The sequence below is a fragment of the Mus caroli genome, unplaced genomic scaffold (genome assembly GCF_978045245.1).
Source record: "Mus caroli unplaced genomic scaffold, Mus_caroli_1 scaffold_3, whole genome shotgun sequence".
In the NCBI taxonomy this organism is placed as follows: Eukaryota; Metazoa; Chordata; class Mammalia; order Rodentia; family Muridae; genus Mus; species Mus caroli.
Genome location: NW_028227258.1, coordinates 13,548,615 through 13,573,338, shown reverse-complemented (window position 1 = coordinate 13,573,338; position 24,724 = coordinate 13,548,615). Strand labels below are relative to the sequence as shown.

The 24,724-nt window shown below is 46.6% G+C and overlaps 1 protein-coding gene across 3 annotated transcripts in view; it reads left to right on the top strand.

Annotated features, from left to right (window-relative positions):
- The window catches only part of Ssx2ip (SSX family member 2 interacting protein), a 36,038-nt gene that overhangs the window by 7,145 nt on the left and 4,169 nt on the right, over positions 1-24,724 (top strand). For 2 of the 3 annotated variants that reach the window (XM_021158598.2, XM_021158599.3), the window contains exons 2-11: positions 5,784-5,966; positions 6,444-6,613; positions 7,305-7,517; positions 11,080-11,190; positions 14,440-14,575; positions 15,927-16,002; positions 16,093-16,273; positions 19,415-19,565; positions 21,043-21,179; positions 21,536-21,709. In XM_021158598.2, the coding sequence (XP_021014257.1) occupies positions 5,924-5,966; positions 6,444-6,613; positions 7,305-7,517; positions 11,080-11,190; positions 14,440-14,575; positions 15,927-16,002; positions 16,093-16,273; positions 19,415-19,565; positions 21,043-21,179; positions 21,536-21,709 (1,392 nt within the window). In that variant the 5' untranslated portion in view covers positions 5,784-5,923. The remainder of the gene's footprint in view (positions 1-5,783; positions 5,967-6,443; positions 6,614-7,304; positions 7,518-11,079; positions 11,191-14,439; positions 14,576-15,926; positions 16,003-16,092; positions 16,274-19,414; positions 19,566-21,042; positions 21,180-21,535; positions 21,710-24,724) is intronic. The other variant, XM_021158601.3, reaches the window with a different exon arrangement.

Sequence of the window (24,724 nt, the reverse complement as noted above, 5' to 3'; positions counted from 1 at the left end):
AGACCCACCTCTTAGGGTACATGTGTGCTGCAGTCTCTCCTGCTGCAGCAACACTGTGTGTGTGTGTGGGGGGGGGTGTTGAGGACTGTGCTGCAGCCACAGTGCTCAGCTACCTGTGCTCGAAAGACAGCAGCTGCCTCCTGCCACGTCTAGCTGGGGGCATCACTGAAATCATGTCTTCACGATTTTACCATAATTTGCATATCCACACTATTTTATTCAGCCTTTGCCCAGTTGGGAGATATGATTAGAATCCTGTCTTTGGTGGAGTTCACAGAGGAAGAGATTGCTCTGTGGGGCCAGATGGCCAAGAGAGTAGCTATGTGGGCTGGGGCTGGAATCCTGGCTCAGCTCTCTGCTCATTAGCCCTGTGACCCTACCTGCATTACTGTTACATCTGCCTTAATTGTCTTACCGTGGAAAGTAATTAGTACTGCACACAGGGCTGTAGTGAGGTGGACTTGGGAATCCTGAAGCATGTAGACCAGTGTCCTGTACTCTGGTTATACTTGGCCTGGCTCTGCACCTGTTGTCTAATTTAGTACCTGCTTTAGTCTTAAGAACTAGAAATTGTGGCCCCATCATGTTGTGGCCCCATCATGTTGTTGAGGAGACCAGCTTGGAGAGATGGTTTGTGGGAAGTGACTTAGGCAGACTAGGATCCCAGACATGTGAGCAGGCAAGGAAACCCCACCGTTTACCCTGCGTTCCCTAACCGAAAATCTCCCTGCTAGCCCTAAACTCAACATGAAGGCAAATTAATAAGGTGATGACAGCTTTTGGGTTTGGCCCTTCTAGTATGGAGTAGTATTTTCTTTATGAAGAATTTGTGCCTGCTTAAGAACTAACTGCATGCCTGCCAGTTGCGTCACCGCCCTGGAATTGTGCTAAAGCCTTTATATCTGTGGGGAATACCTATGGTACTATGCCATACAGGTGAAGTAACTTAGATTTTACATTTGTAAAACTAAGGTTGAATTTAGTGTGCTTCTACTTGTAGGTGACAGAGTGTGATAAAATCACAAGCTATAGTCTCCTCTAAGATGAAATCATAATTAAAGGCATTACTCATGTTTTAAGTAAGTAGATTTCATTTCTGAGAGATAAATCATGCCGATAACTGAATCTTCAAGTTCTGTGAATTTAGAAGATTACTAATGTTGCTGGATTTCGTTATAACAATTTTATTTTCGTATTCCAACAATCTGGTAACTCAGCTTGGTGATATTTTAGCAGAAATGTTAGTGAACTATCTAAAACCGTGTGCAGTATTTAGAAGGCCAGCTGGCACCATGTTACTAGGTTCCTATGCAATGGGAAGCTGTTCATTCCTGACACTCGATGGGCGTATGTCGTAGAATTCTGATGGGCAGGCATTGTGCTGTCTTAAGCTTGACTTGCGAGTCAGCTTGGGAAGCGCACTTGCTGTGTTCAGAGGCTCTTTGGCCCACTCCTTTCCCTGTGTAGATGGACGACAGAGCTAGAGTGACCAGGACAGGAGAGATAGACAGTGGGGAGCAAGCATGGACTGGGCATGTGTGTCTTTCCCATTGCTGCTTGCTCTCACACACATACCCACAGGATGGACACTTGTTCACTGGAGGTTTTACTGATTAGTGTTGGTAGTTTGGGGTGTACAGAAATGTTAGCTGTGCACTTACTGCAAATGATGGCACAGGTAAGAATCTGAGAATGAGCCAGGCGTGGTGGCGCACGCCTTTGATCCCAGCACTCGGGAGGCTGAAGCAGGCGGATTTCTGAGTTTGAGGCCAGCCTGATCTACAAAGTGAGTTCCAGGACAGCCAGGGCTATACAGAGAAACCCTGCCTCGAAAAACAAACAAACAAACAAAAAACCTGAGAGAGGAAAGAGGACAGTTGGTGGCCGGAACCACAGAGATGTGGGGGGGCCTCGGGTCCTTGAGTATAGATGGGCTGCGACCTGCTCTATGCCAGGGACTTGGCTACAAAGACTAGGACATTCCATGCTTTTCCAGAAGCCCAGGAATCATTGAGCATCACACACAGAAAAATAAATAGAAGAGTGGGTTCTGTCCCTCATAAACCAGGTGTTAGCATCCCTGGTGCCTGGTATGGTTTTCTGCTCCATTGTGTCAGGATGCATAGAAAGTAGTGTTACAGGTGACTCAGAAATGTTTCCTTGTTTTTGAAACATATGCTATCTGTTCCTGAATAACAAATTATCTCAACTCACTATCTCACAGCTTGCCTGCATCAAGAATCTTGGCAGAGCTTAGCTGCGTGCCTGTGGCTCAGGGCCTTAGCAGGGCCAGCATCTTTGCCTGAGGTAGGGCGCAGACAAAATGTGCTTCCTGTTTGTTCTGACTCTTGGCAGGCCTGATGACCTTTTGGCCACAGGTGTCAGTTCCTTGTTCCTTTGCTCTCGGGTACTCACAACAGAATGGCTTGCTTTGTCCAGAAGGGAACCTGACAGTTAGTGAAGGGAAAAAGTCTGTATAAACAAGATACTGGTGCATGCCCAGACATAGGCTGGTTTGGATTTGAGTCTAACTTCTGTAGGACTGACATGCTCTAAGTAAGCCTGTGGAGGGCTCAGAGAGGCACCAGACTCAGTGTAAGACGCACAGCCAGGCCAGCCCCGGTGATTTCTCTGAGCTCCAGCTTCCAGCATTTGACACAGAAAACTAAGCATTAACTAAAACTGGCATAAACAGTGCTGAGCTGGGGAAAGCCTTGCTTCTTTTTGGGATAGGTTAAAGAGACACTGTGGAAGTGCAGAAGCCAGGCGTGAGGCCGCAGCTCCCTGTGCAGAGAGAGGTGGTGAGCCTTGCTGTCTTACCTGGTGACTGTTCCCACAGGCGGTGTCAGAGGGTTAGGTCACTGCCCAGTGTCTATGTAGACATGAGTTCAGTCTCCAGGTCTTCCAAGGATCAGTGATGAGCTTTCTGCTTCTTCCCGCCCTGCGATTACAAAGCTGCAGATCACTGCCCGGTGTCTGTGTGGACAGCAGATTACATGGGGATTAGATGACTGTCTGGGGTCTGTTTGGACGTCAGTTTCCAGGTCTTCTGGAGATCTGTGCTTCCCTTTCTTTGAGAGCAGCAGTGATTTCTGTCTGTCTTGGAATCCTGTCTAACTGGTGAATGTGATGGCTGCTTTTGGTGCTGATGCACACTTGTAAATTCGTGCATGGCCAAAAAGTACTGACAGTGAGGACTGCCCCTGAATGCGCAGCCCCATCCCATAGGCTGGGGTTCCACAGCAAATGAAGGAGAAAGCCTGCTGCTGTGGGTGTTCACTCATCTCCACATCTCTCTCCCTCTGCCCTTGGTGGGGTGACATCTCTGCGGCTGTGAGCCCAAAGAAATCCCCCTCCTACCTTGCTAATATCAGGGATCTGCTCCTGGCAATGAGGAGGGGGACACAATGAGCTTCCACTAACTGTGCATCACGTGTGCCAAGCAGGTGATAAGTACTCATTTAATCCTAAAGAGTCACACTAAAGTACACGGTGCCATTGTGGGATATGACCAGTGAAAACCCAGAGCTCAGAGGGGAGAATTGTCTACCCAAAGCAAAGCTGTTGCAGACAGACAGGTTGTTCTGTTGTATTGTGTTTTGTTCAGAGCTGTGTCCCCGAGGGTCCAAAGTTAAGTTGATGCAGAGTCATCCTTTTTACCCTTCTCTTCCTGGTGCGGGAGACATCCGTTGAGGGACAGAATCATTCAGGATCCCTTCTTTATCCTATCACACATGTAGCGTAGCGCAAGGTCCTGCGTATCAGGCTGCATGTCCTGTGTGTGGTACAATATGCAGAATGCCACGCTGTCATCTGCTCCGGTGTCTTGAGTGATGCCCCGTGATCTAGACATGCCCTGGCTGCTGCTTTACCCACACTCTAGTCCATCTTGAGCCGTAAAGGCTCTCTAGGATACATCTCCATTTCATGCAGTTGTTTCTGCTTCTGTGGTTGGGCCTGCAGTGTGGCACTGGTCTAACCTGTGCTGTGGCAGTAGCCTCATTATTGTCTACTACTAGTACTAATAGTGTTTACTGTTAACGCCTGCTCCTTGTGATGACAATGACCCGGATTAAAGCTTAAAGAAGCTCCTGTTACTTCCCTTACTTCCTGCTCAGACCCCTCTACACCACCTCCTGCACAGCCGGAATCCAGCTTGCTGCCCTCCAGCCTCGCTTTCTGAGCGTTTATCTTACTTGCCAGTTCCGATTTACATATCTGTACCTGTGGTTCCCTTACTTTGGCTACACAGGCCATTTCTTGTCTTGGGATTAACTCCACAGCATTTAGACCTCTGCTCAGTGTCGCCCTCTTTGTGGTAGCTGTCACCAGTGCATCAGATTAAACAGCTTGAAAGGAGGGGAGGTTTCTCTTGGTTTAGTTTCAGGTGTTTCCCTCCACAGCTGGTTCTGGTCTCAGAGTCCGCAGGCCTAAGGTGTGGCTGAACTTGCTGTGGGAGGCGCTGCTGGTGACGGCAGGCGGCAACAGTGCACACCTTTAATCCCAGCACTGGGGAGGCAGAGGCAAGCAGGTCTTGGAGTTCAAACCCAGCCTAGTCTATGAGTAAGTTCCAGGACAGCCAAGGCTACACAAAGAATCCCGCTCCCTCCTGTCCTCCCTCTCCCCTCCCTCCCCCCAAAAAAAGGAAGAAAAGAAGACACTAGCTCACCTTGTCACAGTGGGGAAGGGAGCAGGGCAGCAAATAGCCAGCCCCAAGGGCATGCAGTCCAGTAACTGACTGCCCTACCTGGACTCCAGCCTTAGAGTTTCCAGTACCCCAGATAGTGCTTCTGGCTGGGGACTACAACCTATGAACCTCTAAGGTTCATTCATGTTCAAACCAGAACTGTCCATCCAGGGTAACTTTCCCTGATTGATGTAGATATGTCCCACCCCAACGCCTTCATATTATGGAGACTGCTTTATATGTAGTTCTGATCACTCTGCTAAGTTAATACCTGCTTCTGAAATGTCTCCAGCCTACCCGTCCCACAATGAGAGAGAATGCAGCCTCCTTTCTACCTAGAAACTGTGCTTGGTGCATAGTGTGTGTGTTCTAGTTTTATTTCTATTTTCATGTAATTAAACATCCTGATCAAAATCAACTTAAGGAAAAAGGGTTACTATCTAAAGGTTTGTAACTCGAGGCTGTGGTCCGTGGTGGTCACAGAGGCAGGAGCTGCGTGAGACTGTTGGTCTCTGCACCCATGGTTGAGAGCCGTGAGGGCAGCTGCTTTGTTCAGCTCGCTGGCTTCCCTCTGACACAGTCCATGGCCCGGCCATGAAATGGTGCTACCCACGGTTAGCTCTTTTCGCACCATACGTGCGCTACACCAGCCTGATGTAGATAGTCCCTCACTGAGACTTCCTCCCCAGGAGACTCTAGGACTTATCAGTTGACAGTTAAAACGAACCAGCACAACATTTATTACCCACTGTTTGTGCTGTGTACATGGGAGTAAACACTACAGACCCTTTCTGTTTTAAAGGACATACATATGGGGCTCAGTGGTTAAGAGCACTTGGCTGCTAGTGCAGGAGACCTGGGTTCAGTTCCCAGCCCCACATGGTGGCTCACAACCATTTTTAACTCTGGTTCCAGAGGATCTGATGCCCTCTTCTGACCTCCATAGTGCCAAGCATGCACATGGTGCACAGACAAAACACTCATGTGCACACAAAATGGAATGTCAGGAACTCAGAGGACATACAAACGCTTTGTACATTGGCTTTCACTGGGCTTCATCTTTTAAATTTGATGTCTCTGTTCTTTGCCTTCTAAGGAGATGCTCCGTAGGAGAGCGGCAGGAGCTGTCGTAAGCGTCGCAGCACTGAACTGCCTCATGTAGGAGAGTGACAGGAGCTGTCCTGAGCGTTGTAGCACTGAACCGCCGCCTCAGGTATCCTGGCTCTGGAACTTGCTATGGGAGATTGGATGACTGTGACAGATCCAGTTCTGTGTACAGGTGAGTGAGTCCAGCCAACACCACCAAAGAGGAATTCTTGAGGAAAGCGTAAACTACCCACCCAGAAGACACGGGGACTGGCGAGCTGGCAGTGCCGGTCACATGCGCAGTTTTCGTTGTCAGTAAATTTATAAAAAGCCAAGCTGTGCTGCGGTGGGCAAGAGATTACTACTTTTGAGGAAATTTTTATGCATTTGAAATCTGTTTATTGGCTCCTTCAGTTTCTGATTAAACACATAAACTGAGTGTCACAGACAAATATGTTGATCTATTTTTATAAATGCAGTAGTAGAAGTTGAGATAGGCGTTCATTTAACATATCTACCAGGAACGGTCACTAATGTACTCGTGCCATTTTGTCATAGAAGTGTATATATTTCACATAAATGTGTGTGGCCCTAGCTTTAAACTACTGTGTATGAAACTCAGGGAGATGGTGTTAGCTTTATAATTGCCTGAATGTTCTTTTATTTTCAGAAAACAAAAATCTCTCTCAATATACCTCAGAAACAAAGATGTCTCCGTCCAGTTTGTACTCCCAGCACGTTCTGTGCTCTTCAGTACCTTTATCCAAAAATGTGCATGGTGTTTTCGGTGTCTTCTGCACAGGAGAGAACATTGAACAAAGTATTTCCTATCTTGATCAGGTACTGTGTTCTTACAGGAAGCAAGAACATGCCATGTTATGTACCACAAAATGTCGAGGCCACATGAAAAGCATTTGCCAAGCCTGTGTGGCCAGAAACTTAGACATGCAAAGCCACCGAGCCTTGGAGCTGGGCTGACCCGAGGTTAACTGCTGTGTCTGCGGCACCGCACGCCTCCTATCTCAGGCTCTTTCACTGGGATTCGCTCATTTTACTGATAAAAAAGCTGGATAGCTTGTGCCAGGTCATGGGCGATTGTTCAGCAGATTCTAGAAAATTCATCAGTCTAGAAAATTCACCAAAGAATTTAAACTTGTTCGTATTCATTCTTTGAATATTTAATGTTACTGATCTGGAAGAATTTTCTATTTTTCCCTTTTCACTGACTTGTCTATTAATCCATTGAAAAACAGTTATATGTTGAAATTTCAGTTGACAAGTTAAACCTGTGTATTTTGTACTGCATAGTGTTTTTGAATATGTGTACCCTGTGGGCTGACTCTGAAGTGCACATGGGTTTCTTTTGTGTCTGGGTGACTTCAAAACCTCTCTGCAGTTTTGGAGAATCAACACACTGTTACTAACTTATCAGTGTGCAGTTCAGTAGCTCATTGTTGCTGAACTGGAACGCCCTGTTGTTGGACCCGCATCTTCCCAGAGAGAACTGCTAAGCAGACGCTTCCCCCTCCAGGAGCTGACCACCTTCGGGTTTCCTTCCTTGTATGAAGAATCCAAAAGTAAAGAGGCAAAGAGAGAATTAAATATAGTTGCTGTTCTGAACTGTATGAACGAGCTGCTCGTGCTTCAGCGGAAGAACCTGCTGGCCCAGGAAAGCGTGGAGACACAGAACCTGAAGCTGGGCAGTGACATGGACCACCTGCAGAGCTGCTACTCCAAACTTAAGGTACAGTCGTCCATCCCCCTGTCTCAGTGCTGTGCCTCAGACACGGTTCCACATGAGGCCACGGGCTTCAGATGCGATTCAGGGTTGTGTTTAAAACCTGAAGTTTCTTTAAATGTAAGAAGAGTGGTTTCCAGAAATGTGCACGCATTGGTTGCTGCTGCTCGCTGTCTGGGCTGAAGGCCTTGGTTTTATTGTTTCGAGGGTTCGCTGAATCCGTAGAAAGTTAGGAAATATGTTCTGCGGGCAATCAGGGTTCCCTCAGCTCATCCAGCCTTGCTTGATAAAGAAGAGATGCTTCCTCACACATTGGTGCCAAGGAAAGTATCCCCGTGATACGGTATAGAGACCAAAGAACGGGACTGGGGGAATGAGCCGGACAGCATCAGACTCTGAGGATGTCCAGGGCTGCAGGGGGCAGTAGTTTCCTGTGGCCATGGTAACCGTTCTCTGTAAGAAGGAACAGGCACTCTCCGCAGGGCCATTGGCCGACCGTCTTACCATAGAGGATGCTGTTGCTGACTTCTGGTTTGCTTTCTCTTCCTCCTTCTAAAAAGCCTTTTTTTTAATGGTTTTCTATACAAATGTATTCCTCCCCCAAGAAAAGAGGGACCAGCGTTTGTATCACAGTATAGGAAAGACGCACATTAGAGTTGCATGTTATTAAGAATAGCCATACAAACCACTTTTCCTCAGTATTCTATATCAGGACCGAGTCACGAGAGAAAGGCTTTGTGAATGTATGAATACCCTTGGCAAGCGGCTTCCGTGTGGCTTTCCATCTGTCAGTTCTTGGCCTCTCTCTTGTACTGTATCTGTTTCCTACTCCTCTCTTAAGGACAGATACTGAAAAAGTCTATTCTGTTGGAGAGCAGGGCTTGGTAACGTTTGCAGGGCGGTAGAGTGTGCTGTGAAGTGCACGCGCTGTGCACTGCCCTGTTTGTGAGCTCCAAGCACATTTGGGGGTGCTCTATAGAAGTCACAGTTTGTCCGTGGCACTTGTTCTTTTAACCCGTCTCTACCTCCCATGTCTTGTCTGTCCTCAGTGCAGGTGCAGTGACACAGCCCCTCCCACAGTGCTTTTGGCGTCTTGTATGCCCGGTTTGTGAAGGACAGATAGATTGTGCCACCGTGGCTCCTGGCTGGCTGGGGACTGCAGGGCTGGAGAAGGTACTTACTGGTGCTTTCTAGGTCTGTGAGCTGGGTGTGCTACATTGATTCAGATCCTCTTATCAGGACCTGAGTGGAAATCAGGCTGATCCAGACCCGTAAACCTGGAAGGCCGTGTTCTTTTACCTGGGGACTGTTGGCCAAGTGCTATGTGGGTAATCAGTGTACAGCAGTGCAATAGAATGATGCAGTTAAGTTGCAGACCAAGGCCTTTCCTTTAAGGAATGAGCTAGAACTACCCAGAGCAGAGTGTTTGACTAGGGTCTCTTCTAATTTGGATTTGACCTGGGTCAATCTGTTATTTAGGTTAGCATAGGACAGAACTCTGTAAGGTTTCTAGATCTAACTTTTGTGATTGATTCATACCCTGTCCCAGGTCATGGTTTTTGATCAAGATTTAAAGAGTGATTCGGGAGTTTGCTAGCATCTGGAAAAGGTATTCCAAACAGAGCTTGCACCTTATATGAAGTCCTGGAGGCAGGAGAGGACATTGTGTTTTCAGAGAACCACAAAGGGGTTTATGGAGGCTGGGGAGAATGAGGTTTGGTGCATCCCGAGAGGGTGGGGCTGAACCTCTGGCTCCAGATGGTACAGAGATGAGGTGGCACCAAAGGAGGGAAAGACATTATATAACTGTCTCTTTGCTGATGGGGTAGAGGAATTGTGGGGCACACACTCCTATTTAGATGGGAGTGGAAGGCCCAGGGAGCCTCATGACAATGCCAGTTTTTAGGAATTCTTTGCAGAGCTTTTTGTTTGGTTTATTTTAGGTTTTTTTTTTTTTTTGGTTGGTATACACAAAATAGGTTGCATTATTAAAATTTCACAACTTTATTGTGCCTTGCTTACACCTCTCATAGTCTCTCCCCTCCACCTGGTCGTCCCATGGAGTCCCCTCTGTTCTCATGTCATGCATGTAGAGTTAAGTCTGGATCTGTCTGTCTTATCCCCAGATCTGCACCCCCCCCCCCCAACACACACATACCCTCAACCTCTCTTGCTCCCCATTCTCTTTAGGTGCCCTCCTGCCCTGACCAAGGTTGTCCAACTTGCCGGTCATGTAACACACACACACACACACACACACACACACACACACACACACGTTCACTCTAGATATGAGAGAAGACCTAACAGTGCCTAGAGTCTCCTCTTTCCTATGTCTGCACCAACATTTGCAGTTGCTTCGTTCGAGATGGTGGTAGCCATTCTGACTACTAGGGTGATGTGCAATTTTTCATTTATGGCTACAAATGTTAAACACTTTTTATGTACTTACGGCCATTTGTATTTTTTCTTTTGAGAACTACCTAGTGAGTGTGTTTGTTCATTTATTGAATAATTTGGAGCTTTGGTATTTAAGACTTTGGTCTTTTTACAGATTGTAAGTGTTGGACCCTACAGTCGTGTAGTTACCAGAGACTTTGCCCTTCGGTCGCCGCAGGCAGCTTCCTTCCTTTGCGTGAATACCCTTCTGACTCCCTGTGATCTTGCCTGACCCTTCTTGAGGTGACTTGAGGTCGCTTTCTGTGTCACCGGAACCTTTCCCATCAGCTCCTTGCCCGTCCCTCTGTCTGAAATGCTTCCTCTGTTTTTTCCTCCCGCAGCTTCACAGTTTGTGGTCTTGCACTAAGCTCCTTGATCCATTTGGAATTAAAGTTTTGCACAGGGTGAGATGAGGGACCCTCCTCTTCCTTCCCAGTGTGTGTATGGCCTGTCTTCTCTCCAGTGTATATTTTTTAGATCATGGTTAAATCCGAGGTGACTGCAGCCGTGTGGTCTCTCTCTCGCCTCAGCCATATTCCAAGGCCTCCATACCTGTTGTCATGGCACTACTCTGCTGTCTTTGTCACCGTGGCTGCATTGTGACCTGAGATGCACATACCTGTGACAGCTCACCATGCTGTTGTATTCACAAGCTTTGGCTCTTTGGAGCCTCTGTGCTTCTATGTGAATTTTAGGTTTTTTGTAGACTGGAACTTGGGTAGTGTGAAGGATAGTGTTCCCATCTTCCTCTTCACATTTAGAGAGAGGCATTTATCACTCCCTAAAGCCCCACATGCCCCAGAGGATGATGGTACTGCAGATGAGCATGTCGTGTGAAGTGTGCTCTCAGAGTATCACAGCCTTGAAGAGAATTCTGAAGACGTCAGTGGCAGCATCAGAGAGGAAGAGGCTTTGAGGAAGCCACATTGGAGTTCTTGTACATAAATAAAAATGAATTTAAATGAGGCACGTGATTTTATATATTAAACTTGGTTGTAATCACTTTAAACAAACGCTCACGGTTGTACTGAAAGGACTGTAGCTCCCCATGTGTCCTGTCACCACCCTTCTGAGGACACACTTCCTGACTCCTGTCAGTTTTGCTCAAGTGGCGTATTTCACGTTCCAGGAGCAGTTGGAAACGTCCAGGCGGGAGATGATCGGGCTTCAGGAGAGAGACAGGCAGCTGCAGTGCAAGAACAGGAGTTTGCATCAGCTCCTGAAGAATGAGAAAGATGAGGTGAGTGGTCTGCTCCTGTGTCTGAGGTCAGCTCTTGGTTTTTGAAATTTGATGTGTGACATGATGGTCAATTTACTTTTAAACAGAACTGTCGATACATCCTGTGTGACACTGGCATGGTGGGTGGGCAGTCCTGTGCCTGTCCTCTGCCCCTACCCCAAGACCGTTCATTTTCTTAGTAATACCTGCCAACAGGTAGTGTCCCCTGTACTGTCTGTCCTTCCTGTACTCAGAACCACGCCCTTTCTCTCCAGTATCCTTTTGTGTTTACCGTGTTGTCGCAGGTGCCAGGCTCCATGCCTCACCCCTTTGCCTCTGCCACCTCGTTTCAGCAGTGGAAGCCTGCTCATCTTTCTCTGGCTCCTGCCTGCCTAGGGACCAGTGCTCTCTGCACTGAAGCATCTATGCCCTTGACCCCTCGCATGATGCTAAGTGTTGCCGTCTTTCATCTAGATAAAGAATTAACCCGACAAAATGGCCACAGTACAGAGAACTTGTCTAGGGTGTACAACGCTGTAGCATTTCACATTAAAAATTCACTTCTAGTTCAGAATCAGCACTCTGATTGTTGATTTAATGGACGGCTGACTTCTAGCTTAGTGCACTGTACGACAAGGAATTACGGAGCTAGTGCTTTGAAGGCATTGCTTTATAATGCATCTGAGGATAAACAGTTGGGCTTCCATTCACCTATCCATAAGATAGCTATAGAAATATTATTTTCAGTGTTTAGTTCTTTTAACTAAGAAGCCTGGAAGGAAGTCTGCTTCTGTTTTATTATGCATTTTATGCTTCACTTGATTATTTTATGTGTATGGGCGGGTGTTTTGCCTACATGTCTGTGCACCATGTCCATGGTTGGTACCTGTGGAGGCCAAGAGAGGGCACTGGCTCCTATGGAACTGGAGCCTAGAGGTGCTGACAGCTGAGCCCAGGTCCTCTGCAAGAGCCGCATGCACTTCTCAACACCGAGCCATCTTCCCAGCCCCGGGAGTCTATTTCTTAAAAAGCCCATAAACAGATACAGTTTATTTTTAACCCTATTTAATTAGTGTTTAATAATGGGCAATGAATCTCTAACCAACCATACTTATACATATAAAATATAATAATATATTGTATATAACATGTTATATTACATTTGGTTTATACCATATAGTATACGATATATAATATAGTACATTATATAATATATAATGTAAACATTTATAAATAATATATAGTATATTATTATAAAAATATTACTATAATATATTGTATCATATATATGTGTGTGTGTGTGTTATATATGTGTGTTATATGTGTGTGTATGTATAAATTGGGGGAAGGGGGTTGAGGGCCTGGAGAACAGGGGTAGGGTTGGGCAGGCAGGCAGTAGCAGAGCAGTGATGAGGACAGAGAGGAAAGAAAGGGAAAGAGAGAGAGGGGGCAGTTGGGAACACATACTAGAGAGAGAAGAAAGATAACTGTGATTAGCAGTCTTTCTATGCAACCAGGCCACACCCTGCAGTGGCAGGTGATGACAGAAGCCATTGCTAGGTCCCTGGGAGGAGCCTAGTGGAATCGCCTGTGGGCTAACATTCCTCCCTTCTTGTTTAATTAAAAATGAAGAACTAGGAAGGGGGTGATGGTGGGGCAGGAGTGAGGTTGTCCTATTCTTTAGACTGCTTCCTGCTGACTGGGGGCGAGGCTTTCCATGGGGACCCTGAGAAGATTGGGATGCTGGCCAAGTCTTGGGAGAGCTGGCTGCTTCCCTGCTGCCCAGGCTCTGTGAGAACGTGTGGCCTGGAAAGTGCAGGCCCTGTTGGAGTGTTGTCTGCGAGACTAGACCACAACACTCGAGGGCAGCTGCTCTGGAGCTACCTGGTTGTGGAGTTTGAGTAAACACCCGGACTTGGCCGGATTCTGGAACAGACATATTTAGGATGAAGTAGATTAAGGAGAAAGAAATTCGTAGGTATACATGGTCTTGGTAATTGGGGGAGGACGAGTTCCAAAACCAGGGAACAGGGTGGGGTGAGGAATTCGCCTCTGGTATAGGCACTAGGTGGGAAACTCAGGCTGTTGATTGACAGGGGTCCTTTTCTGTTTAGTTGATCCATGGGAGGTAGATCCAAGTGGATTTCTTAAAGCTTACAAGAATCTTCTGACTTTACCAAACGAGATAGCATATAACATATTATATATGTTATATGATGCATAAAATGTAAAAAGAGATATTGTATGCTATATAATACATTATATGTTGTATATAACAATATTTAAAATAATACATTATATATAAAATTTCTTTTTTATATATACAATGTAGTATATATAACAGTATATATCATATAAAAAGATATATATAATACAACATATAACAGAAAAAGAGATATGTTTTATAATACATTATATGTTATGTATAACAATATATAAGATAATACATTATATATTATATATGAATTTTATATATACAATGTAGTTTATATAATACAATATAAATATGCATAATATAAACATTTGTAAATATGAATTATATGTTGCATGTGATTATGGACATATATTAACACATAATATATTTGTACTATATAGTTATTAATTATACATAAATATATATAAATTAGATTCCTTGAGTTATTGCACAGGAAATTTATAGATAAGGATTTATTTTAACATTAGTGTTTAATAATGGGGAATGAATATCTAACCAAACAATATATATAATTATATATAATTTATATATACATATTTCTTGAATTACTACATAGGGATGAATAGTCTGATGTTGGTTACATTTAGTTTGATTGTAGTTTGTCTTGGTGTGGAGTAAGCTAATACCCCACTCTGTGGTCATAGTTGAGAATGGCTCTAAAGAATAAAGTGTATTTCCTATGGAGAGCTGCCTGAGCTGAGCCTGGGGCCACAGTCTGTAGCCCCAGCTGCTGAGGAGGAGGTGGGCAGGAAACCTGAGAATCAAGGTCAGCCAGCATAGTCCAGTGAAAAGAGGGTTGGGAGTGGCTGCACCTACACACCAGAGGGTCAGAGCAGCTCGTGCTGCTGCACCTCTGTGCTGCGTCATCCTCGACACTCACGTAGCGTTCTTAAGGTGCTTTGCACAGAGGAGGAGGAGGAGTTAGCTCAGAGCTGAGGAGTCATCGCGTGGGAGCATGGGGACTAGGGCTTGTTTGACCTTTTGAATGTTTGAGTTTTAGCAGTTTTATCAATTCTTGTTTGATAGAAAGTGTTTTGTTTTGTTTTTTCATTCAGGTACAAAAATTACAAAATATCATAGCCAGTCGGGCTACTCAGTATAATCATGATGTGAAGAGGAAGGAGCGGGAATATAATAAGCTAAAGGAGCGCCTGCATCAGCTTGTTATGAACAAGAAGGATAAAAACATAGGTGTGTTGTGACAAGGGGTGGGGGTGGGGAGAGCTCTGAAGAGTGAAGGGGCTCATGTGTTGTAAGGCTTTAGAATGTAGGTATTTCCGCAAACTACAAATTGAGACAGCTGACTTGCAAAACAAAACAAAACATTGAGTCCTTTGGGTCAGCTTCCTATTTACATGTTGTCATAATTACTGTTGCTATAGGACCAACTGACCAAGGCAACTTGTAGAAGAGTTTATTAGGCTTACAGTTGCACAGGGTAGTCCATGACAGCCATGCAGGGAACAAGCAAACAAGCAGGCAGGCAAGTGGGCAGTGGTGCAGGGCCAGGGAGGTGGGGCAGGGCAGGCTGGCAGGCCAGGTGTGGTGCTAGGCGGTAGCTGAGAGCTTCTATCTCGAGACAAAGACACACTATGAAGCAGAAAGAGCCAGCTGGTAATGACATGGGCTTTTGGAACGTCACAGCTCACGCCCACTGACACACCTCTTCTAACAAGGCCACACCTCCTAATCCTTCCCATTGGAGCCAGCACCCGTGTGTTTGTCTAACAAGGACAGTGCAGAGTGGATCCATCAAGAAAAGCAAGTGCTTCCCGTAGAAAACCGAAGATTGTAAGCATCACAGTGGCTCGAATGGCAGGAGATGATTTTGCAGTTAGCTTTGTCAAGTGTCAGCAGCAGCAGTCTGGAGGGCGGGCAGCTGTTTCTTGTCCCAAGCCCAATCAGAAACGATAGATTTAATTTATTAGTCCTAGAAGTAGGAGAACATTTTTTCTTACACCAAATGGATCCATCTCCATCAGAGGACGATGGGACATCAGTACTGTTAAGGGCTCTCTCTCCCTCAGCAATGGCAGCAGCCATGTAGTTAATAGGACCCAGCAAGCCTTCTCTGTAGTGGCCCGAGCACCGAGTTAAGTTCAGCTTGCTTCCTCTACCATTAAAGGGAAGGTCCCCTAACAGTATGTACATAGGTGGCTGTGGCTGGGTTCTAGGAAAGCTTGATTTTCACTAGAAAAAGCTGGCTGGCAGCCTGTGGTTTATCATCTCCTGACAATGAAGTTAACAGTGATATGCAACATCAAGTGCCTACTGTGTGCCAGATGCTGCACTCCCCTCTGTGAAGTACTTTGCATCCCTTTCCCCTCAGCAACTGGAGGGTTCTCCTCCTCCTCCTCCTCCTCCTCCTCCCAGTCAGGAAAGAAGCAAGCTTAGCATCCGAAGACTTTGCCGAGCCTCAGGGGGTGGGGAGTCCTGACCTACGAACCAAGTCAGCTTCAGTTTCCAGTGTGTCTCAGGCAGGGTAGGGTTTTAAGACTGATAGAGTTTGATGACTGAGCAGGTTTTGTGCTTGTATTTGTAGCCATGGATGTTTTAAATTATGTGGGTCGAGCTGATGGCAAACGAGGCTCATGGAGGACCGACAAAACGGAAGCCAGGTACGCCATGCCGCCTGACTGACAGTGCAGCCGGGTTTGCCACTGGCCGGCCGGCCGGCGTGTGCTCTCACACCCATGCTTTCCCTCCAGGAATGAAGATGAGATGTACAAAATTCTGTTGAATGATTATGAGTACCGCCAGAAGCAGATCCTGATGGAGAACGCGGAGCTGAAGAAGGTCCTCCAGCAGATGAAGAAGGAGATGATCTCTCTCCTGTCTCCTCAGAAGAAGAAGCCCAGGGAAAGAGCAGAGGACAGCACAGGCACTGTTGTAAGTGGCCCTCTCTAGCAGCCCAGGCTGCGAGCCACACACTCAGACCTGGGTATGAGACAGCCACCGTGCATGACAACCCAGAACTGCACTCTGCGTTTCTAGGCACATCCTGGGAAAATGGAGATCATGTAGTGCGCCCCCCTCTCACTCATCCTTGTCCTGGGCATTTCTCCTGCAAGCTATTTCCAGCCTTCTGATATTTAAAATGTCATGGGTTAGAGAATAGAGGACAGCTTGTGGGACCCAGTTCTCTTCTTCAGCCACTCCACTGTGTGGGTCCCAGGTATTACACTCAGGGTGTCCAGTTTGGTGGCAGGGCTGAGCCATCGCGTCCACCTGCTAAGTGTTAACAGGTGTGTCATAAGGGTTTAGCACCATGGTCTGAAAAATAGAGATCCAGCTGTGCCACAGCTGCAGCTTTAAGTGTAGCACGATGCTGAAGGTGGAAAATTCCACATTTGGTCTCATAAGACATTCCATCTATCTAAGATGTCTACACACACACACATACACGCACACACACACACGCATGCACACACACACCCCACAGAGTGGGTAGGGAGACAGACAGAGAGGTGAGAGGTGCTACAAAATGTAAAAGTATCTTAAGTCCCAAGTGCGCAGGCTCCAGGTGTCTCAGCTGAGGGATACTCAGGCTGTATTCTAGGAGGCAGCAGTGGGTCACAGGCCTGAAGACTGCCGATGTACATACATCGTGTACATAGATCCAGTGTGCACCATATACATAGATCCATGCCGTTCTCTAAGTCTGCTCAGACCTGAGCTGTTATACCCTAGTGTTCACTCACAGCCTCCTCCATCCCGCTCTAAACTGGTCACCTGAGGGGACCCAATTTAATTTCCCTTCTCTTAATTTTTTGCCTTCTTTCTCCTGTTCCGGGAGCGAGCCTGGCCTGGAATGGTTTGAAGCAGGATATAGCATCCAACATAGCTTAAAGAATGATGGTCTCTGGCCTTCTAGCTCTCTAACTGTAATAAATGCTTGCTGATAACTTATTTTTTAAAAATCTTAAAAGCTTTCTTGCTTATTCTGTGGTTAAAAGCTGTTGACTTGTTTTTAACTCTGTGTTTTACTAAGCATAACTCTCTGTGCGTGATTTAGTTCTCTAGGCTTAAATAAGCACTAGGAAGAGTGAACTCTGACTGTTCCATGCTTCAGTGAGGCTGAAAACTTCACTCTGTATCACCTGTGCTTTAGTAAGCGCTGATATCCGGAGATTGGCACTTGCTGTTTAGCAGCAGGGAACTAAGTCAAAGGATTCACTGGCAGTGCTCCCTTCTCTGGTGAGTCTCCACAAGCCGCTCCGTAAGCTGCTTAGCTCTCCGTGAACCAGAGAGCAAGCCAAGGACAAGAAACGCGTTCACTTGCTTCACACAGGCCAATATGCACAGACACACATGCATTCATACGCTCACACGCTGTGCACAGACACACATGCATTCATACACTCACACGCTATACACAGACCCACAGGCATTCATACGCTCACACGCTGTGCACAGACACACATGCATTCATACGCTCACACGCTATACACAGACCCACAGGCATTCATACGCTCACACGCTGTGCACAGACACCCATGCATTCATACACTCACACGCTGGCCAGGCCTGACTGTCTGTCACAATCAATTCCACAAGTATTTATGTGTGCTTGCATATATACATATACCTACACACATACATATAGACAGACAGATATACACTTGGATGGATGGATGGATGGATAGATAGGTCAGAGCTCCCCAAGCCAAACCATTCAACAACTTTCTTTTCTCTGGCCTTTTAATACCTTCTTAGACAAAAAGTTCAAACTTTAGAGAATTACTTCACAGATAAAATGTTACAGAAAATGGGAATTACAGAAGGATGTTGATAATGAGTTCAAAGCAGTGTTCCATTCTATTATGCTCATTATAAGTTCACACCAATAGTTTTTACATAGCCTTGCCTTATATCATAGTGCACACCCGTGACTTTATCCTTGGACCTGAATGTTTTTTCTTGAACACAAAACTGTCCCAAGTCTATTTCTCTTTTTAGGGTAATTATGGAAGCTCATTGCGTTTCTTATTATGGGCCTGTACCTCCTGTTATGAAGAGGAGCCAGGTTTTATTCCTGATTCTAACGTTATTACATCCTTCTAGCAGCTAAGGCCATCTTTAAAAACTCTTTTCCTAAAGTTATTTGAACCAATCAGGAATCCCATAGAATCATTTGTCTGTGTAGCATCACTACAAAATAGTGCATCTTTGTAGATCTGCAGAAATCTGCTCAAAAGGGTGGATCAATACCTAGTGATTGCTATATATCTAATAACAGGGAAAGCATATTAATAGCAGGAATCTTTCCTCAAGTGTAATCTCCTTGGCCTTGGCTAGAAGAAGTGAGTCTGTCATAGCTTTGCAGCCCCTGGGGACATCTCAGAAGGTCACCTGCTAGTTCTTAGTTCTGAGCTTCTCCTAAAGGGCTCCTGGCACTCCTGGCAGGTATTTTTAAAATTATTCACATATTTCTGCCCTCCTTGGGTGTTACTAACAAATAAGAGATATTTCATGTAGATGTCTGTCTGACCTGCACCTTTGGTGCTGTCTCTCTGTGGTAACTTATCAGCATTGGTACATTTTCCTATACTTTCATGTCTTAGTACAGCAGAGAGAAACATGGTAACCATGAAATGATATGAAGAGAATGAGAATTCATGGTCTAACTGTAGCTAATCTCTGCAGTTTATTTAGTGAAGCTGCCTCTCACTTAGAGACATGTTGACGCAACTCAGATCCTAGCCCTGCCTCTTGCTCTGTGGCCCTGGCCTGCTTCTCTCAGCCTGCATCCTGCCTTTGTGCACAGGATTGAGTTTGTGGCAGTATTCAGCACAGTATTGCATAGATAGGGGCTGCCTCTCCTCAGACAGATGGAAGAGATCTGTCTGGATTGGGGAGTATCTGTGTCCTCAGTGTTAGCTTCCTTTTATTAGGTATTAGTTAATCGAGAGATTTTAACAGTCAGATGTGGTGCCCTGGTGTACAGCTGTTGTGAGCTGTGTATCAGTCAGATGTGGTACCCTGATGTAAAGCCACTGTGAGCTGCTCTTTATTCCCTCTGTGCCGTAGGCTATCTCTGATATAGAAGATGACTCTGGGGAACTGAGCAGAGACAGCGTGTGGGGCCTTTCCTGTGACACTGTGAGAGAGCAGCTGACAAACAGCATCAGAAAGCAGTGGAGAATTTTGAAAAGTCATGTAGAAAAACTCGATAACCAAGGTAAGTACTGCCCCAGGGCATGCAGAGGGGGTGCTGCTGTTCAGTCCCAGGAACAGCAGTGCTGTGGGCTCAGAGGTCTGCGCATAGCCAGGGTCAGACTCTGCTTGCTTTGCTCCTGGTTTTGCACTCACTGAGAGAAATGCACTTGGCTTCAGAACAAACCTTAGAGAACAGTGTCGCCCATAGTCTAGTGTTGTTTGTGTGTCAGCAAATGGGGCTATCATGCCAATATAGGTTCCCCGGGAGCTTATGCAGGCAGCTGTATGCCACCTAACACGGTGCTGGAAGCAGAGCCAGGGACCTCTCAGGAGCAGAGTGCATGTTTACCCTCTCAGCCGTCTCTCCAGCACTAACATTTATTTCTATGTAGTAAGTGAAGTCTACTTAAAATGTATGGAAATGATGAGACCAGTGAGTCTTGTTTCCAGCGCCACGAGCTGTGCAGGGCAAAGGGTGTGGTTCTCACTGCAGCTCCCTCCCCGCGTTGCATGAAGTATGCTCACGTTCCCAGTCCGTTTACTAGAAAGCTTGCCTGGATTTGCAGTGCGAGCTCACAGTTGTTAGCACCACTCTTCCAAGCACCGTCAAGAAAGCTGATGCGTTTGCGACTTTGTTAGCGTCCTTGTGTGGTTGAGCCAGTAGCTCCCGAAGACTTGGAGGTGAGAACAGAGGCATCACACCATAAGGTGCCTTAGTAGCCTCTCATGACAGTTTCAATAATTGTAGTTTATAAGCCAAGGGTTGGCGGCCGGGCTACCTTTAAATCCATTTGGTTCTAAAATTGTGTAACTATACATTGTCAGAACGCGGAGCTGTGTAACTATACATTGTCAGAACGCGGAGCTGTGTAACTATACATTGTCAGAACGCGGAGCTGTGTAACTATACATTGTCAGAACTCGGGGTTGTTTTTCTTTAAAATGTTTAATTTTGTCACAGTTTTGAAACTGCAAAATGCCAGAGACAATAACTCCTTTTTACAAAACCCAGAAAGGCAAAAGTTGTGCAGTCTTTTGATTTTTAAAAGTCTGTTGAAGATTGTGATGTGAGACCTGTTAGTTTCCGGTTGTTGTAGTTAGGGTTTCTCTTGCTTTGATAAACACCAAGAGCAGAAGTAACATGGGAAGAAAAGCTCACAGACTGTCAGGAAGGGAGGGCGGGGCAGGAGCTGAAGCACAGGCCATGGAAGGGTGCTGCTGTTGGCTCGCTCCTCATGGCTTCCTTAGCCTGCTTTCCTATATAGCCCAAGACTGCCTTCATGGGGTTGGGGTGGGAGTAGGGGGAAAGGGGTGGGGGGTCGGCACCCACCACGGTCAGCTGGGCCCTCCCACATCAAACCCTGATCACAGAAAGGCCTCACAGACTCGCCCACAGGTGACTATGATAGGCGTCTTCTCAATTGAGGTGGCATCTTCCTAGATGACCCTAGCTTGTATGGAGTTGACAACAAACTAACTGGCACCCTGGGTTCTGTCAGCTTCGAAGGTACACTCAGAGGGCCTTAGTGAGGAGGACGTCATCTCACGACAAGACCATGAGCAAGAGACCGAGAAACTGGAGCTGGAGATTGAGCGGTGTAAAGAGATGATCAAGGCTCAGCAGCAGCTGTTACAGGTAGGTCACCAGCGTGGGCAGGCGCTCCCCCCATCACTGAACCCGCCACGGCCTCTGCAGGCTCTCCCCTACACGTCACGGAACCTGGAAGACTTCTGCTGCTTCATCTGCAGGACTCAATAGAGGTGATACTTCCCATCTCAGTTGAGTTCTGCCCTAGCAGTTGGACCACATCTCTTCCTCACGTGGCCCCTGCTTTACCACGGGAAGCAGCACCTGGGAAAGCCGGTTCTCACCGGCTTGCTGAGTCCTCATAATGTATGTCCTTGGCCAGACTGACCTGCTGTCCTCACTGTCACTTGAATCTGTGTGCCCTAGTAGGTGTTTCCTGACTTACATACTTTAAAATTTAATAGCAGCAGCTGGCCACCACGTGTGACGATGACACCACCTCACTGCTGCGAGACTGTTACTTGCTGGAAGAAAAGGAACGCCTTAAAGAAGAGTGGACCCTTTTTAAAGAGCAAAAAAAGAATTTTGAGAGAGAAAGGCGAAGCTTTACAGAAGCTGCCATTCGATTGGGGTTAGAGGTGAGGCTGCAGGGCTGCTGTGGTGGGCGGGGTTGGGGTGAGGCTGCAAGGCTGCAGTGGGCGGGGTCAGAGGTGAGGTGCAGGGCTGCAGTGGGCAGTGGGCGGGGTCAAGGTGAGGCTGCAGGGCTGACTTGTCTCTGCTGTCCATTTTTCTGAAGCATCCCATGGACCGTCTCACTGTTGTAGAGCATTGACCAGACTGCTTAGACACGGGTTAAAGCAATAGAAAGTGGACTTGCTGGCCAGGGACTACACTGTGTGCTAGGGATCCCAGTGCATCCCTGAGCCTTTCTCAGAGTGAGGTCCTAACACAGAATCCATATCCTGGGTTGACATATTTCAGATAACAAGAACAGTTAGCCAGAACTCACAAAGCAAGGTTAGTGCATTTAGAGACTTCCCCATAACTATGGAGTTTGAGGGAGTAGGTCTTTGTTTGTGTTTGGGCTGGTGGTCCTGGGTGCTGGGTTTTATGGCCTGAATGGGATTTCCATCATGGAGTCAGTGTGTTATGGCCTGGTGCCCTGTTAGCTACAGATAACCGGAGACTGAAGGGAGGCTGAGCATATGGCGGTCCTCTGTTAGATGTCCTGCTCCTCTGGGCAGCTGCCACTTCCCCGTCAGCATGTGTGGTGCCAGAAGGCAGTACCCAGAGCATGCTGGGTAACAGAGACGAAGGCAGTACCCAGAGCATGCTGGGTAACAGAGACGAAGGCAGTACCCAGAGCATGCTGGGTAACAGAGACGAAGGCAGTACCCAGAGCATGCTGGGTAACAGAGACGAAGGCAGTACCCAGAGCATGCTGGGTAACAGAAAAGAAGATAGTACCCTGAGCATGCTGGGTAACAGAGACGAAGGCACAGTAAAACCCTGCCTCCCAACCCTCACAGAGGAGTGTATGCATCCCGGGTTAGCCGTCTGGAGTTGTCTATGCATTCCTGTCCACAGGCAGTGCATCTGTCAGCAGGGCATCGCCTGCCTCCACTGCTCTCTCTCAGGAATTGAAGACACATTGTCTCTCGTGGTTTTACAAACTGGTGTGCAGTGAGACAGTGCCCTCCTCCCCGCCAGCTCAGCCCTGAGGCAGAGCCTGATGTCAAAGTCTGGGGGAGCTGGGTGTGGTGGCATAAGCTTTCTTTCCGACGAGTGTCCGTGCTTTACAAGGGACCCAGGCTGGGATCCCAGTACTCAGAACCATCTGTAATTCTGTTCCAAGGGATCTCCACGGGCACCAGACACACATGTGGTACACATACACACTTGCAAGCACTCATACGTAAAATGAAAATTAAATTTTAAAAGGTTGAAATACAGTATATTAAAGTTGAAGTTCTCAGAAGAGTTACCAATAGACATTTTTGTTTTCTTTTGATTTTTTTTTCTCTGTGGGGCAGAATCTCTCTGTGTAGCCTGTGCTGCTCTGGAGTTGCCATGCAGACTTGGCCTTGAACTCCAGAGCTTTGCCCCTGCATGTGGGGGTTAGAGGTGTGCCACCACGCCGGGCAGAAACCCTGGTCAGCTTGGCCTACGTCACTGCTCACCCCTCCTTAGCAGCTTTATGAGTTTATTGTTTTTGTTTTCTGTGGTTACCACTCCTATATTCTGCTCTATACTAAAAATAATATAAAATCCTGTGATTGGTCTAAAGCTGGAGCCTAGAAATTAAAAGCCAGAGAATAATATTGATTACACAATCATGTAGGTATTACTCATTCTATAAACAGGTTGTGCATTTGAACACATAAATGGTGGGATTGAACCCAGGCCTCGAGCAAGGCCATCCTGCCGCAGACTGCAGACTCAGCCAGCCAGGGAAGTCTTTCTCCTCCGGGATCCCGTGCTCATTTCCCAGTCAGACCCTGTGCTTGTGCATGGCAGCTCTCAGTTTCAGGCAGCCCTGTTCTTGCTTCCTTGTGAGGTCTGTTACCATCCTAAGCTACCCTTTGAAACAGAAACGCTGTGTAGTTAGTGCTGGCCATTCTGAATACTGGAATATCTAAAACTAGATTAGATGGCCTTGGCTGGATATTTTATTTAACTTCTAGGATTTACTTCAAAAATTGAAAGAAGGGGATTGGAAGGTGGCTTAGTGGTTAAGAGCACTAGTTGCTCCCCCAGATGCCCTGGGTTCAAGTCCACGCCCTTCTGTGGAAGCTTGTGGAGTTTCATAGTTCCTAACCTCCTCTGGAAGAGTCCGGTGTCGTCCATCTGGAGGCATTTTCTCCTGCTTGGTCCCCTGTGCCTGACTTGTCCCTGCTGTTAGACGGTGCCTGGCCCTCCGGTGTGTCTGTGGCTGACACTGTTCTAAGGGCTGGATAATCCCTTTGGATCACCACGCTGTCTTTAGGATCAGTTTTATTATTTACTTGAGTCACTGATTTTTTTTTTTTAATTTCAGAATTTGCTTTTATTTTTCTAATGCACTTAATTTTCCTTTTCTTTGTACACTATTATTGTTTTGCATGCATTTTGAATCTTAGAATCTGTGTGACAGTATTCTCAGAACTCTTGAAGTGTTGTTGTCGTCTGCAGTCGGGTTATTGTCATTGCTCTTTTCCCTCTTCTGCTGCTGTTTGTCCGAGCTGTCTGGTCACGCCTGGTTTCATCTGAGTAACAGACTTGATGCTGGGCACCCTAAGGTGCCCACATGGATTCTTCCACATGAGTAAATCTTGTGTCCATAGTTGTCTTTCTCAGGCAGCCAACGCTTCATGTGCCCTGGAGCTGTCTGACACCTGCCCGAGAATATGTCTGCTTGGAGACATGGGTGGCCGTGACAGGAATGGGAGAATATGTGGTTTAGGGGTCACATGTATAATCCTGTGATCAAAAGGAGATCCTGTGAAATCTGTTTCCTCTGTGGCTCAGTGGCTCTGGCCACTGTCAGATGGCTCCAAGACAAAAGAAATGCCCAGTGAGGTCAGAAGTCTGTTTCCAAGTGGCCAGTTTATAAAGTGGGGGATTTTTCTGATGTCAGTTTTATGCTGTTTGTTCTTAGTGTCCTAAGTTCTGCT